The 16,571-nt window shown below is 48.0% G+C and overlaps 1 protein-coding gene across 2 annotated transcripts in view; it reads right to left on the bottom strand.

Moving 5' to 3' along the window:
• Positions 1-399: 399 nt before the first annotated feature.
• The window catches only part of LOC143288378 (transcription elongation factor SPT6-like), a 51,488-nt gene continuing 35,316 nt past the window's right edge, over positions 400-16,571 (bottom strand). For both annotated transcript variants that reach the window (XM_076596778.1, XM_076596779.1), the window contains exons 30-37: positions 15,193-15,281; positions 14,529-14,644; positions 13,919-14,041; positions 11,838-11,995; positions 10,948-11,138; positions 10,162-10,230; positions 3,470-3,612; positions 400-2,559 (exon numbers count right to left, since the gene is read on the bottom strand). In XM_076596778.1, coding sequence (XP_076452893.1) covers positions 1,969-2,559; positions 3,470-3,612; positions 10,162-10,230; positions 10,948-11,138; positions 11,838-11,995; positions 13,919-14,041; positions 14,529-14,644; positions 15,193-15,281 — 1,480 coding nt within the window. In that variant the 3' untranslated portion in view covers positions 400-1,968. The remainder of the gene's footprint in view (positions 2,560-3,469; positions 3,613-10,161; positions 10,231-10,947; positions 11,139-11,837; positions 11,996-13,918; positions 14,042-14,528; positions 14,645-15,192; positions 15,282-16,571) is intronic.

The raw sequence follows: 16,571 nt of genomic DNA, 5'->3' as shown, positions 1-16,571 counted from the left end.
GCCTAGACAGACCTTGGGATTTTTTGTTTCTTTGAGGAACTGTCTGCACTCTACCATCAGCAGCCAAGCGCAAAGATCCAGGGGTGTATAGTGAGTCACAAAGGTGTGAGGGTGCAGTATGATTTATGACAAAAAATTTGGTATCTAGTTTGTAAGCCATCCTGTGTGAGATTGACAGCAAGTGTAGTTTCTCAAGAAGAGGGGTTATATGGGTTTTTCTGCTTGTTATAATGCATAAATACTAGTCTTGCAGCACAGCTCTGGATTTTCTCAGAGTTTCTTTTAAGAAAATTATTAAGGATACCAGCTTGAAGAGATTTTTCTTGATTGAGGTAAGGCTGCACAAGAGACATTACTCTTTTGTTCTCATGTGTACAAAAAACATGCCAAATTCCTATGAAATGTTCAGTTTTTGTTTTATTCATTATCATTTTCACAATGAGATTTCCACAGCTTCAAGTCATTTTCTTCAATATCAATACACTTACACACACACTCATGCAGAAACTGCTGAACATGAACACACACCAAAAGATAAATTACATGCGGATAATAGTGTTACACAATTGAGATACCAATGCATGTTTATAACAGTTTGCACATGAGGCAAAGAGTATACTGCTGCTGTCAAAGAATGACCCGAATCCCTTTGTTCTGCCTTCACATAAAATTTGCTTCAACTTATGCAATACTTATGACCAACTGCAAAATAACAGAGATGATTTTTTTTCTCTGTTGAGAAAGGGTCAGTTATTTCATGCTAGCACCATAGGTCCCCCCCCCCCCCTCCCCTCTGGACTGACTCGTCCTAATCCCCACATCAAACAAACTGACTGGCCTCCCCAGTCTGTGTTCAGATCTGAATGTCTCTCACATTTTCTCCTTTCCCCTCCATACCTTCTCTTTTGTTTTGGAATGTAACATATCTATTCATTCTTTCAGTATTAGCAATAGCATAGCAGTAAAGTCCTTATCGAGTGAGGAATTTAGAGACGAGATCTATCATTGCAAAAAATTATCTGAATATTAAGAATACTAAAATTGTCACGGTTAAGTATGTGTAATTAAAACTAAAATTATCAGAATACTCAGAACCGCAGAGACTGAGGTTGTCCATCTAACAAAGAAGATGCTCCTTAGAACAATACTGTGTATGCACTTGCAACCCAACCATAACCATAATGTTTCTTCTTTTTTAAAAGCTTGAATTAGTGTAACTTCTGATTTCCTACAATCATACACACAAACCTCTGCTTTCCTACAATCATACACACAATCTCCCTTTAGGTTCAGTTAAGCTGGCTGATGTCAGCAGTTCTGTCTAAATGACTCTTCGGCAGCACTAGAAATAGGATAAGCATACTGCTGAGTGGGGACAGACGCCAACTTTCAGACATTATGGATATGCACATCCAACAAACACAGGCACATTCAACACATGCAAACACCAGCACATCCGACACATGCAAACACAAATTCAGATGTCATAGTTTTATGGTAGTAAAGTTGTCCTTTGACATGAAGTGACTATGCTCTGGTAATGCAAATAAGTTGGTCTACAAAACAAGAAAAATGTCTTTGCAGTGCGGGTATCAGAAATGTTACCAATACCTTGTTTAACGTAAGATTTCCCCTCAGCTTCCAGGGGAAAACAAACTCACAAAACAAGTCAAGTTTCAGCAAACCAACCGAGTAGTCCCAATCACATTCTGCACATTTACCAAAGCGTCCTTGACCATTTTAGCCACCAAGTCAGCTGGTCAGTTTCATGCCATCACAAAAAAAAGAAAAAGAAAAAAAGAATCCACATCAGTCACCTTTAACAAAAGAAAAAGAAAGAAAAAACAAAAAAACACACAAAAAACAAACCCACTTACACCATGCACTCTTAGAGCAACACTCGCTTTCGCCTCTCACATTCAATATGCACAATCAATCGCACCCCCATACACACGCACAAGCACACAACTAGCGTTCATCGATGAGCGGCGTGCCGTCCCCTTGCGGCGAGTCCCCTCCGCCGTACTGGCTGTAGGATGTGGACGCCACAGGTGCAGGGGAAGCGGAGGAGGAGGCGCGGGGACTCTTGGAGCGCGGCGTGGAGCGAGGGGTGCCCCGGGGGGTGCCCCTCGGAGTGGCGGAGGAGCCCCGAGGGCTGCTGGTCCCCCCACCCAGCTCCGCCAGCTCACTCTGACGCTGCTTGGCCCACAGCTCGGCTGCACGCGCCCAGTCCGTGCCCGCACCGGATGCGCCCGAGGACGACGATGTCGGCTGCTTGCCCATAGCTGGGGAGACCTCCGGCAGTGGGGTGCGTGAAGGCGTGCGGGCCATGGGGGTGGGCAGGTTGGCCGGGGTGCGTGAGGCGAGGGCTGGGGTGCGGGTGGCTGGCGTGCGGGCGGCCGGAGTGCGAGGGGTGGCCCCAGGCCAGGCGTTGCGGGGGGTGGGCTGGTAGGACGGGGTGGCGGCCGAACCGCCCACCGGGGTGGCCAGGTGACCTCCCCCGGGAGGCACGAAGGATGAGGGGGTCATCATGGGCGTCATCATTGGGGTGGCCACCGGCTGTATGCGCACACAGAGCAACACAGTGAGGATACTGGGTGTCAGTGGTGTTTGTTGATGTCAATCATTGTTGGGTATCGATGGTGTTGGTCTGTGTTGGGTATCCGTGATATTTGTCAATGTCAATCAGTGTTGGGTATCAGTGTGATATTTGTCAATGCCACTGTTGAGTATCAGTGGTGTTTGACAGTGTCAGTGTTGGGTAACCGTCATATTTGTCATGTCAATTGGTGTTGGGTATCAGTGACATTTGTCAGTGTCTGTAAGTGTTGGGTATCAATCAGTGTGATGTCGGTCAGTGTCAATCAGCGCTGGATATCTGTGGTGTGTGTCAGTGTCTGTAAGTGTTGGGTATCAGTGTGATGTCTGTCAGTGTCAATCAGTGCTGGGTATCTGTGGTGTGTGTCAGTGTCTGTAAGTGTTGGGTATCAGTGTGATGTCTGTCAGTGTCAATCAGTGCTGGGTATCTGTGGTGTGTGTCAGTGTCTGTAAGTGTTGGGTATCAGTGTGATGTCTGTCAGTGTCAATCAGTGCTGGGTATCTGTGGTGTGTGTCAGTGTCTGTAAGTGTTGGGTATCAGTGTGATGTCTGTCAGTGTCAATCAGTGCTGGGTATCATCAGTGTGATATTTGTAAATCTAAACCAACGCAAGATTTCAGAATCACTTGTAACTATGTGAAACAGTTTATCATGGTCAATACTTTACTGTTCACTTATTTCTGTTCACATTTTTCTAATTCTACGGACATGTTCTAACAAAACCCACATTGACAAGAAACAATAAAAGTAACACTGAATACATTACAACACAACCAAGAATAAATACAGCAGCATCACGAAACGCACACACTAAAAAAATCACTTCTACACACACACACACATATAAGCAAACAACCAGAGCAGCACTCACCCCTTGGAAGCCTGAGTGGAGGTTGGCGCCGTAGGCCCCTGGGAAGCCGCGGGACGAGAAGGACGGAGTGGCAGCAGCCTGGGGCGTGGCCTGAGGGACACTGCCATACATCTGTCGTCCCTGCGACCGGCCTGGCGTCATTCCTGTCAACAGTTTTCAGTTTCTCACCATCTGTCGCTGTGCTCTTGCAGTTTGTCACCGAGTTCTTTCAGACACACCACAAAACCACATCTGCTTGGCAGATGCCTGACCAGCAGCACAACCCAATGCGCCTATTTAGTCAGGCCTTGAGTGCATGGATATATGTACTTGTGCAACTATCAGAGAGGATCTCTTCCACAGAATTTTGCCAGATGACAACACTGATGTTGCCATGGGTTCTTTTTCAGTGTGCCAAGTAAATGCTGCACATGGGACCTTGAATTATGTCTGATCTGAATGAATAGATGCTCAGTTTGATTTTTCCAGTCAAATTTGGGAAGAAGGGCAAGACCAAGACTTGAACGCAGACCCTCACAGTTGAAAAAAACTTTAAAAAGGCATGCCATTTTTTCTCTCCTTCAAACAAATTCTTAAAAACTGTTAAAAAGGAAATTTTCTATCTAAAATTACGTTTAAATAACATACTTACCGTGACCCAACTAGTGCAGACTCCGGCAGGGGTCTGACATTCCTGTCCTGTGCAAACTACTATCCGCCTATGCGGAGAAAATGAGAGAACTACGGCCGATAACCTCCCGGAAGTAGGTAACGTCCCCTTTGTCCCCCTGGTTATCGCCCTCTTTTGACGGCAATATGCCATCAGCAGCGCAGCGAGCAGGGAGAACAGGAAGCGGGGAGGCCGGGAGGGTCTTAAATTTGGGTCACGGTAAGTATGTTATTTAAACGTAATTTTAGATAGAAAATTTCCTTTTAATCACACATACTTAACCGTGACCCAACTAGTGCAGAATAGCGCGACAAGGTGGCGGGCTAGCCTGTTCTACTGTCTATGTGCTGCGATAGCCTGCTGTGCAACTACCACAGAAGCGATGCCTCTTGAGCCATCATCCCGCAGGCGTGCGACGTCTCTCAGGTAGAAGTCGATGAAGGTGGCAGGATTTTTCCAGTAAGCGGCATCTAAGATGTCTTGTAGCCGTATTGAGTGCGCCAGGGCAAGAGAGGAGGACCACGCTCTGACTTCATGCGCTCTGGCTGAGGAGGCATCGAGTCTCAAACCTACGTCTGCATATGCACCTTTGATCGCATTGACTATCCATCGAGACAGCGACGTTTTGCTAATGTCACGTGGATGGTCTAGGTTCCAGCTAATGAAGAGGCGTCGCTTGGACGCTCGGAAAGGACGCGACCTTTTGAGGTATATGCGCAGGGCCCTGACCGGGCAGAGGAATCTATCCTCGTCATCATGGGCTAGAATGGAAGAGAGCGGTTTGATGAAAAGAATGGGAGAGGGTGTATCGGGAGTCTGATTTTTGGCAAGAAATTCAGGGAGGAACCTAAGTGAGATAGATCCGTCCGGCTCAAAGGCTATATCCTGTGTGACGCCACTGAGGGCATGGACCTCACTACAACGTCTGCCTGAGGCGAGTGAGACGAGAAAGAGTGTCTTCATTGAGAGTAGCTTGAAGGGAGCTATAGCAAGGGGTTCGAAGGGTGCCTTGCGGAGGTATTGTAGTACCAGAAACAGGTCCCAAGAAGGGGACCGAGGGGATGTACGTGTGTGGCTGAGGGAAGCCCCTCGGACTAATGCCCTAAGCAGGGGGTCATCTGAGAAAGAGGGTCCGCCTAGTTGCCGAAGAGTGGAGCTGATTGCAGCGCGATGGACGCGTACTGCAGAGGCGGAGAGGCCTTTGGAGGAGGAGAGGAAAGCGAGAAAGTTGGCGAGGTCCATGTTGGATGGGTGTGTGGGATTGACTGAGTGGGTAGAGCACCAGGAGAGCCAGCGATTCCAGTGTGCAGAGTAAACGCCTTGAGTGCCTTTGCGATGTGACCTGCATACGAGGTCGGCTGTGTCATCAGAGGCGCCTAGTGCTGACAGAGATTCCCGCACAGTAGCCAGGCGTGTAGGTTGAGAACCTCTGGGTTTCCGTGGGGAATGCCTGAGCGGGGCTGAACTAGGGAGTGTCTGCCGATGTGAAGGCGGAGTGGGGGGACGTGAGTGAGGTGGAGAAGGTCGGGAAACCACGGCTGTGCTGGCCAGTGGGGTGCGATGAGAATCAGGACGGCACTCTCCAGCCTTGCCTTTCTGAGGACTTTTCCCATGATTGGCAGTGGGGGGAAGGCGTACCCCGAAAGGTTGGACCAGCTGATCGACAGGGCGTCCACGGCCCAGGCCTGCGGGTCTGGGACTGGGGAGACGTATGTGGGGATGCGGAAGTTGAACCTTGTGGCGAAGAGATCCACATGTGGTTTGTGCCAATGGTCCCAGATCGGCTGAAGTGTTGAGTGTGACAGGGTCCACTCCGTCTGAAGCACTGTGTGGGATCTGCTGAGGTAATCTGCTAGAATGTTGAGCTTGCCTGGGACATGTCGTGCTGTCAGGTGGATGTTGTGCTCCTGACACCAGAGGAGGACTGTCTCCGCATGCAGGGACAGCTGGTGAGAGTGAGCTCCCCCCTGTTTGTTCAGATAACATGCTACCGTCGTGTTGTCTGTGCATAGCAAGATCGACCTGCGCGAAACGTGGGGGAGGAAGTGCTGGAGGGCAAGGGAGACCGCCTCCAGTTCCAGTTTGTTGATGTGCCATGATTGCTGCTGTGGGGACCAAGTCCCCGACGCTGTGTGGTTCTCCATGTGGGCACCCCAGCCCATGTTGGAGGCATCTGTGTATAGTTCTGCATCTGGAGTTGGGTTCGAGATGGGAACCCCGGCGTTGAGCCATTGCATGTCCATCCAGCGCTGGGTCGACTGTGAGAACCATGTGCCTAGAGGAATCTGGGTGTCCCACGTCTGAGAAGACTGGGACCACCTGTTCTGGAAGTGGCGCTGAAATGGGCGTTTGTGTAGTCTGCCCAAGGGGACCAGTGCAGCAAGAGACTCCATGAAGCCCAGTAGAGAGGCAAGCTCCCTGGCTGACGCCGAGGCTGCCTGTGATAGATGAGAAAGGAGGCTGTGTAGCCTGTGGAGGCGAGGCATGGCCGGACGTATGGTCATTGATACCGAATCGATCGCCATACCCAGGAATTCGAACTGTTGAGAGGGCTCCAGTTCCGATTTGTCTGTGTTCATCAGAAAGCCCAGTGCTTGGCACTGGGTCCTGACGAGGTTGAGGTGATGCTGGCAGAGGGCCTTGCTCTCTGCGAGGATCAACCAGTCGTCTAGGTAGACCCTCAGGCGTATGCCCTTGCTCCTGAGGGCCAAACATAGTTCCCTGACCACTCTGGTGAAGACCCACGGGGCTGGAGCCAGGCCGAATGGAAGGGCTCTGAACTGGAAGGACTTGCCTTCCCATGAGAAGCGGAGCCACTTGCGGTCCCTGGGGTGAACGAGGACATGGAAGTAAGCGTCTGTGAGGTCTATGGAGACTGCCCAGTCGCCTTGTCTGATGGAGTCCCTGATTGACGCAGGTGATTCCATGCGGAATGATTTGTGCTGGAGATATCTGTTTAGGGGCGAAAGGTCTAGGACTGGCCGCCATCCGCCGGATGTTTTGGGAACGACGAAAATGCGGCCGAAGAAGCCCGGGGAGAGAGGAGGAGCTTCTTCTATGGCCTCTTTGTGGAGAAGAGAGAGTATTTCGTCCCGCAGGGCTGAGCAGGCTGTGTCGCCCTGAGGGGGGGGGAAGGGAGGAGGAGAGAGAGTGAGAGGTGCCTTGGAGGAGAGCCAAGGCAGGCGGAACCCCGACCCTATCACCCGGAGGACCCACTCGCATGCTGGGAGAGACAGCCACGCTGGCATGTGCCTGGACAGGCTTCCTGCTGGCTGTTGGTGCGCGAGTGGCGGGTGAAGGGCGGGGGCAAGTCATTGGGGGTGGGCCGGAGTGGAGTTGGTTGCTGGCCTGCGTGGAGGGCGGAGTGAGTGCGGCTGGCGCCTGTACGGTCTGGGCTGACCCCTGGGTTGTGGCCTGGGTTGTGCTCTGGCGTTTGAGGTTGTGGATTGGCGCGGGCGCGGTCGGAAGGAGGTAATGTTGCTACGCCTTAAGGTGTAGGGCTGATGCCGTTGAGCATGCCGTGGGTGTGCCTGAGTGCGGAGAGGGCCTGCGCCGAGGGCAAGGTCCCTACCCAAGTCTGCGCGGCGTTTGATGGCCGCAGTGGGGAAGCCTTGACCAAAAAGGGAACCGTCGGCGGGAGGAAGCGCTCTGAGGGAAGCATGTTCTGGCAGAGAACGCACGTATGGAGAGTGGTCGAGCACAGCGTCCCTCCTGGCCAAAATCACGTCCATGTAGGCCTGCGCTTGTATATTGGCAGAGCGCATAAGGAGCTGGGCGATCTGCTGTACGAAGGGAGAGAAGACCGAGATGTCAAGGCCGGCTGGTGGGTCAGCTGGCGTTTCCATCAGTGCTGTGGCAAGGCCCGCCAGGAAGTTGTCTATGGCTGCAGTTGATTCAAGGGACAACCTTGCAGCTTCTTCCAGGTCCATCAAGAATCTGTCTGTCACTGTGACTGAGCGATTGGCCTGCGAATTGTTTGGGAGTAGTAGTAGGTCCTCCTAAGAGGCAGGGGCCTTTGCGGGATAGGACCCGGAGCTAACAGTGGGGGTTTTGAAGTGGGTCTGGGTTGGGTTTTTAAGAATTTGCCTCGACCCATTGCTGCGGGGAAATCGGGTACAGAATCAGAGGGGACCTCGCTGATGGGTTGGCCCCTGATGCGTGCCAGCGTACTATGCAGGGCATCAAGTACCATGGGCGACTGTGTGAGGGCATAGTGAGGGCCATTGGAGGATCTGTGGATGCCCATGATTTCCATAGCACCGCAAGATTGAGGCGTGCCCGGTGCATGAATTGTCTCCACCCTGTCTGGAGTGTAGGAAGCTAGGTGTCCTAGTGCTTCCTGCAGGGAAACCAACTGGTTTTCTTCTGAAGGTGGTTCCTCTGAGTCTGTGTCACCATCAGAAAAAGTCTCTTCAGTGGCATAGGGTGATGGATCAGGCTGTGTGCTGGGCACGTGGCCAGTGTGGCTGTCCTGGGTGCTCTGAGTGTGTCCTGCTGAAGTGGAGGGTAGCTGCTGGTGGGTGGCAGGGGGTGGTGGTATTGCATTAGAAGAAGGAGCAGAAGCAGGAGAAGGTGTGGCACCAGGAAGGACAGTGGAGCATAATTGCTGCAGCAAGCTGATAATGAGCTGCTGATTGTTTGTTTGAGCAGCTTGCTGTGAGACCGTTTGTGGCTGGGAAACAGCAGCAGCTGGAGAAATGGCAGATGTGGACATCACTGCATGGCTTGGTGGAACCGTGCACGCGCCTGCACTGGAGGCAAGGGGCAGTGACGGTGCAAGGGAAGTAACTGCGGCGGTCACCGATAAGGGGACCGAAGCAGGAGTTGCCTCCCTTGGATTGGAAAATCGTGACAAGGGGAGGGGTGCACGCGTATGGGCAAGCGTGTCCCCTAGTGGTCCACCTTCCTCCCTGCACAATGGGAGGGCATCCCTACACGCCACGGTCGCCAAAGGATCCGAGACGGTCGAGGCATGCCGCGTGGGGGGCTCGTGATCCGATGTCACGGCCGCCACCACGGACGCATCGCACGTAGGGCCCAGACTAGTGTGCGGATCCAGAGCAAGTGACTTGCGTTGTTTCCCCAAAGGGTTTGTGCAAAAATCCCTTGAGACTGAGGGCATGGGGAAAGGGATAGAGGAGGTCGACTCGGGTACTGCCGACTGGCAGAGCCGAGAAATCGCGGATCGCGACGAGTCCGATCGCGAATCGAAAAAAGGATTGTGAATGGCACCACTGACCTGTGTATTGGTAAGCAAACCTGTAGAAGTCGCCGGAGGAGGCGTAGTGGGTAGTGGTGGTCTGGAGTCGACCGGAGGTAGCGGAGGAAGTGGGGGTGGCGTAGGGTTGGCGTTGCTGAGAGCGGCAGAGGTAGAGGGCCCAGACTGATCGCGAATCGATTGCGATCGTGCCTTAATTTTAGCCCGATCTCCCAATCGGGCTACATAATTGTGTGACCTGTTTGAAGACATAATCGGACACAAAACAGAAACGCCAAAGAATCGATAGACAGGTAGAAAATGCGAAAAACTTAGCCGTATGAAGTGCACAGGTACAGGTGTCGAGATGGCTGCCGGAAAAAGAGGGCGATAACCAGGGGGACAAAGGGGACGTTACCTACTTCCGGGAGGTTATCGGCCGTAGTTCTCTCATTTTCTCCGCATAGGCGGATAGTAGTTTGCACAGGACAGGAATGTCAGACCCCTGCCGGAGTCTGCACTAGTTGGGTCACGGTTAAGTATGTGTGATTAAACCTGTATGAACGCTGTGTTCTGATGGCCTGCGTTCCTTGCAGGGCCAACATATGATCCTCCACTCTCTGAACAACTTTCCCGCTTTAGCATTTCTGACAGTGACAAATGCATAATTCTGAAATCGCACATGGACAATGTTTTAAGTTTTTATGCCTGTTCATTGTAGTTTACCAATCTCTCTCTCTTTTTTGTTGTTGGTTATTTGCCTGTCCAGGAGTCTTTTTCAGGGAGGAGAGAGAAAAACCCCCAACAGTATTACAAACACATTCACAGCAGTGACACAATACTCACTCTGCATGCTCAGACTGGGTGTGGCGTAAGCAGAGGCAGCAGCCGGGGTGCGAGTGCTGGCTGGAGTTCCTGAAACCACAGTCACCCATTCCTTCAGTCTACTTCTCCTTTCTTTGCCGTCACTTTTTTTTTTTCTTCCCAATGTTTCCATTGTTTGTAGTTCTCTGCCTTGTTCTCAAATCAAATTGCCCACGACCCCCTCCAACCATGTTCCCTCCAGACTTTTTATTTCATTACTAGTTTGTGTAAACAAAAAGGAAGCAGATAATTCTTTAACAAGCATAAACAAAGCTGACGGGTACTTACTGGGTTAAATAATTGAGCTTCAAGACAAAATTCATTCTACACCACCCTGTTAATCCCGTTTTAAGTTCTTTGCTTCCTAAAAAAACAACAACCGTCACTTAAAATAAAAGGTCAAATATTTGACATTACTGCAAACAGTCCAGCCAACCACATAAGGCCGTATCAGGATTGTTCAACTAAACAAACATTCAACTGCATTAAACACAAAGCTCTGATATACATCTGATCCCCCCCCCCCCCCCCCAACCCCCTACCTTTGCAAAACAACACAGTTCAAGACAGTCTCTTATCCACTATGCTCCTTAAGGCAAATAAGACTGTGGGCTGTGCTTAGGACGTCAGCCATTCCACTTAATATCATCCCCAGATTTAAAAAAAAGAAGAAGAAAAAAACAATAACCGTAAGCAAATATAACAACAAAAGAAGAAGAAGAAAGGCCCTGAGCATGTTTAAAAAGTCACCTCACTGTCATCACTCACCAGGAATAGCATCCCTGAAGTGCTCTTTGAACCAGCGGAGCATCGTGTTGAGGGACGAGAAAATCTGCTGGCGATACTTCAGGCCGTCTGGGGTGACGGTGAAATACTCGTGTCGTGTGGTGTCACGAGGCAGGTATGACAGCAGAAACTTGCCAGGTGCCTGGATACTGGCACTCAGGTAGTACGGGATTCTGAAAGGTAAAAAAAAAAAAAAAGAACAGGTATAATATACATGTGTGTGCATGCACATGACTGAAGCCCAACTGACTGATACGGGAAACAAATGATGAACCTTAAAGGCAGCTCTGTCAGCTCCATCCAGGAAAGCAGCCTGTTGTGCAAATGACCCCGTGTTTCTGAAGCGCTTAGAGCTTAGTCTCTGAAGATTGGCACTATGTATAATAAGTACCAATAACACAATAAAAGAACTGACAGACAAACTGAGGGTGGTGTTTTTACAGCCTTCCAAAGAGTACAGGATATTCAGAGACTTCTTAATCCCAAAAGCAAACAAAATGTGCCCCAGTATATTTCTTTGAGTGCTTGAAAGTCTGTAAAAAAAAAAAAAAAAAAAAAAAAAAAAAAATCCAGGTTTCTAAAAACTTTTTGTCATTCATTTTATTTCATTTTGTTTTGCTTTGTTTCTCTTTGCTAGAACAAAAAACAAAGTCAAACACATGAACCATGGTCTTGGTGTAGTAAACTGTACAAACCCTGTGAATATAATAATCATACCAGTTAAAAAAAAAAAAATGAGTGAAAAAAACAAACAAATTTTTAAACCTGTACGAACCCTGTGAATATAATATCTATACTGGTTAAAAAATAAATGAATGAAAAAAAAAAACAAAAGGAAAGAAAAAAAGCGAAGACAAGAGCTGAGCACTGACTTGGAGGGGGTCTTCTTCTTGTCCTCCTTGAGCAGCTTGTCCACAGCCTCCCGGTTGTCCCCGTTGGGACGGTAGTAGCGGTAGCCGATGATGTCGCGCACAGAGCTGGCCATGGGCTGAACGTGGCGGGCGATGATCTCGTCCAGGTCCTCAAACTCCTGCAACACCAGTTTCAGTTACTCAGGGAAGGTGTCACTGCGTTTGGACAAATCCATATACTGGTACACCACATCTGCTTGAAATTGAAATGAAATGAAATTATGGTGCTTAGAGCCTCGCTGACCATGAAGGCCATCTCAAGGCTATCGCCACATTAATAACTACTACAAGGATAAAAAAACAACAAACAATTAAAACGAGTCACCACTTCAAACTTTCCACTCCAAAGTTTAAAAAAAACACTTCCACAGTTTAGAGCCTTCAAATCTGGTTAAAAATGTTCACTTCTTTTAAGAAGTCCATCAGCGCCCACGGAGGGACATCACGAAACAAAGTCTTCAAAGAAACCGCCGTGTAATGTCTGTGTCTAACGTCATGCAGATCCCAACAGTCAAGGAGCACGTGTTTCACGGTGAGAGGCTCATCACAGGGAATACATCGAGGGGCCTCTTCCCCCTTCAACATGTAAGAATGAGTAAAAAAAAAAGTGTGCCCCGCATGCAGTCTGCACAGCACAGACTCCTCCTTTCTGTTCTTCACTGTTCGGCAGACACCCGACACAGCATAACCGAACGCACTTGTCAGGCCTCGAGTGCATGCTTATATATTTATGTACCATTCAGAGTGGATTTCTTTTTACATAATTTTGCCATGGGTTCTTTTTCAGTATGCCAACAGCGTGCTGCACACAGGACCTCTGTTTATCGTCTCATCCCAAAGACTGGACGCTCAGTTCGGTTTTCCAGTCAAACTTAGGAGACAGGGCGAGAGCAGGATTTGAACACACACCCTCATGGACTCTCAGTATTGGCAGCTGAATGTCTCAACCATTTTGCCACCTTCCTCCTCACACCAAACCACATCAACTGAACAACGAGTAAGCGGAAAGGTGGGTGTGGCACATTAGCAAAGCGTCTGCTCAAGCGATGAGAGAATCTGAGGGTCCAGGATCGAATCCTGCACTTGTCAAGAGTGTCTGACACCTCCACGTGACCTCGAGTGATAGTCTAAACACTAGCCAGCCATTCGATGTTCCATGTTAGTGCATTTAAAGAACCCACAGCAACAAGAGAGTCTGACATTGTTGCTTACAGAACAGAGTTGTTCCTGGCAAAATTTCCATTAAAATCCACTCAAATATATATGTGTATGCGGGCGCGTAACTGAATAACACAGGAAACAAATGATGATCGCCTAAAGGCAGATATCAGTCAGCTGTACCTTAGGTAAGCAGCCTGTTGTGCAAAGGACTCTGTGATGCGCTTAGAATTTGGTCTCAGACCAAAGACAGCCGCTATGCAAGTATCAATAATAACACTAATCACTGCCAGATGTCCACAAACATAAAAGCAGTGACGTGATGTTCATGAACTTGTGGCCATGAAGAGATGGGGAATTCTGCTTTGGAAAATATCACTGTCCTTTTGTCATTTGATCAGCATTCCACACCAGCGGTATTAAATCATGCACCTTCCCCGCCCCCTTCCCGGAATAACCCATGACCCCCCTTCTCAATACCATTCAGGGAAATGAAAAACTGTGCATTTCAATGACTACATCCTCTCACTCCGCTTTCTTGTGAATTATCTTTTGTGAGGGTAGGATGAAAACAGGTCATTGTCGACTTATTCCTTTTCACGGAATAAAAAAATTTGGACTTTCCTCCAGTCCACCCTCATCCCTCTCCATCACCTGAAGAAATAATTTTACAATTAACTTCCAGCTGGATGAATAAAAAATTGCACTGTGTTTTATTTTGCTGCGCTATGCTGTATTGTATTACCTGTGCTGTGCATTATTGTATCCTATAACTCCTCCATGCCCTCTATTCACTATGATCACCACAAACACCCCCCCCCCACTCCACAAAACCCCACACTGCTGGAGTGAAAGAGAAAGGGAAGGATTCCCCCAGAACTGACCTCATCCCCGATCAGGAGGGACTTGCCCAGGGAGAAGGCGTTCTCCTTGCCTTCCTCTGTCACGTCGATGTGCTGCAGAATGCCGTCCGCCACTTTCCAGGTCACTGTCAGGTGGTCAGATCCCTGCCCACAAACAACACAGTCACAGCCACCGTTCATACACTTTTTTTTTTTAATCACAAAAAATTAATCAACCTTTCAAATACCTTTGAAACACCACTGCCATTTTCCTTAAATATTCCAGAAATATTCCATAACTGTGGCGCGGTGGCCTAGTGGTAACGTCCACTTAGGAAGTGAGGAATGTGATCACACAGGTTTAAATCTCTCTGTCACTAGACTTTCGACCGGTGGTCTGGACACTAATCATTCGGATGAGATGATAAATCGTAGCACTTTGCACACGTAAAACTAAAAGAACCCACCACAATAAAAGGGTTGCCCCAGGCAAAATTCTATAGAAAAACCCACTTTGACAGGAAAATAAATACACTTGCAGAAGAGAGAAATCTATCAAGACAAAGATAAATGCAATACACTGCAGTGCAGGGTGATGGCACAGTGACTCAAGGGAAGAAGACAGGACCGACCCATGGTGACTGACGCTCACCTTACTGCTGGGGCGAATGACGACGTCCCCCAGGTCCATGGAGGCCATGGCCTTCTCACACTCCTTGTAGGCGATGTTGCGGAAGTTGGGGTGAGCGATGACACGCTTGATGTAGGCTGCAAGAAAGCCAAACGTATATACTTCTATTGTGCAGTTTTGTTGTCGTTGCGTTTTTCACAGTTAAAGCAACTAAGCATATCAACTTTTATGCAATCTCATTGGGGTTTTTTCCCCAGCCATTAATAAATGTTTAAACCAATAAAACATGTCTATACATCAGAGTCCATACCAGACTGAACATTTTCCAAGCCAAACACAAAGCCAGACTTAATAGGAAAATTTTCATGGTAAAGTATGTGTAATTAAATAAAAATCTGAATGATACACTAATGATAAAGAACTTGGCAGATATCCTGCTATCAATGTTTAATTTTCACTTTTTATTTGTTCATTATATTTTTTATCTTTTTTTTTTAATATGTATAAACTCTTTGTTGAAAGACTGAGGGTTTTATCAGAATTCCAAGACCCCAAAATGGGCAAAACATATTTTTCCCCCAAGACTTAGCCCTGGAAATGGCAATCTCATTTTCCCTGGACTTTTCCAGATTTCTATGACTGCACAAGACCCCCCAAAATAGTCCAGGAGCCAACAACCACTTACTCTGTCTGGCCTGCTGCTTTTTCTTCTCCTGCTCCTTGTCCTCCAGAGACTTTTCATACTCGAAGTCGTAATACAGGTCCTTCTGGGGTCTGAAAGCAGAGACCATATACCAAACTGTGACGCTGCACGAACAAGGGCACCTTAAGTCGTTGGGAGCGATTTGGCCTGTGGGCTTGAAAACCTGCTGGTGAGCTATTTTCATCAATTTCCGGTTTTTCACATTTTCAGTCAGTATAAACATCTTAAGATTCATATCTTGAAGTACTTATGGCTTGACTCCACCTATGAAGTTGTTAAATCTGTCATTTTATAAAGCTTGTGGGCAAAAACTTGACTGAAATTTGTTGAAAAATCGGTCAACTTTGAGAAAATGTTACTACAAAACCTGACGAGTGATGCATACACATGACCTATCAATAGAGTCAGCAGTTTCCCATCGAAAAGGTTCACTCAATCATTACCATGTACAAGTGTAATTTTTTGCGTAATCTTCCTCCAAATATGGTAAACAAACGCTACCCGTTAAACCAATCCGACTAAGGGATTCCTTGACCAAGCTGGCAACACTCATTTGATTGGTTAAAAACACCTCAAGAGAAATAACTCGAAGTTGTTTACCACAAGTCTTCTCAACTCATCATCACAAGTCAGTCATGGAGGATAGATGAGATAATCAGGGTTTTGCAGCTGGCATGCCAGCAATGCAAGGCATTACTGATATAACTCATTATTTCCTTCAGGCATCGGAAAGTACACTGGACAGTAACAATGACAGCAACAAAGTCACGAAGGAAGACGAACAAATCGAGGAAGAACTGGATCATGTGCAAGCATTGCTTCCAGAAACACTGACGAACGTGCAAGATTTAGACACGGACACCGATTCATCGTCTGAATTAAATCTACCAGAGTGCGACAACAAAGAAGACACACCCCTCGTCCAAGATGAATATACTTTTGGCCATGTTGAAACAGAGGATTGTGCTGTGGACAGGCTCTACCCTACACATGAGATGGCAGCTGCTTTTGCTTGCAGATGCACCCAGATCAAAGTAATTGGTGAACCAGACCTTACTCTACAACAGAGAAGGTGTATTTCTCAGTTCGCTCTAGAAGAAGTGATTTCTGTTCACCTGAGAACTCAGGAAATGACCAGAGGTGAGTTAAAAACTTTGCCAAGTTTTTTTTTTTTTTTTAAGTCATAACTGGGAACTGACATACATTAGTTGTCTTTAATTATTCATTTTTAACACATGTTCTGTAACCTAAAAAATGAACATGTATGTGTGACTACACGTAGACACTAATGCAGTATGTGTGTGTGGCAAACTGCTCAGAAGCATGAGTACAATTAACAAATGTAACACGAATATTGTGCT

Source organism: Babylonia areolata, chromosome 12 (genome assembly GCF_041734735.1).
Source record: "Babylonia areolata isolate BAREFJ2019XMU chromosome 12, ASM4173473v1, whole genome shotgun sequence".
Lineage (NCBI taxonomy): Eukaryota > Metazoa > Mollusca > Gastropoda > Neogastropoda > Buccinidae > Babylonia > Babylonia areolata.
The sequence above is the reverse complement of the archived record's forward strand: the minus strand, read 5'-3'. Positions and strand labels throughout refer to the sequence as shown.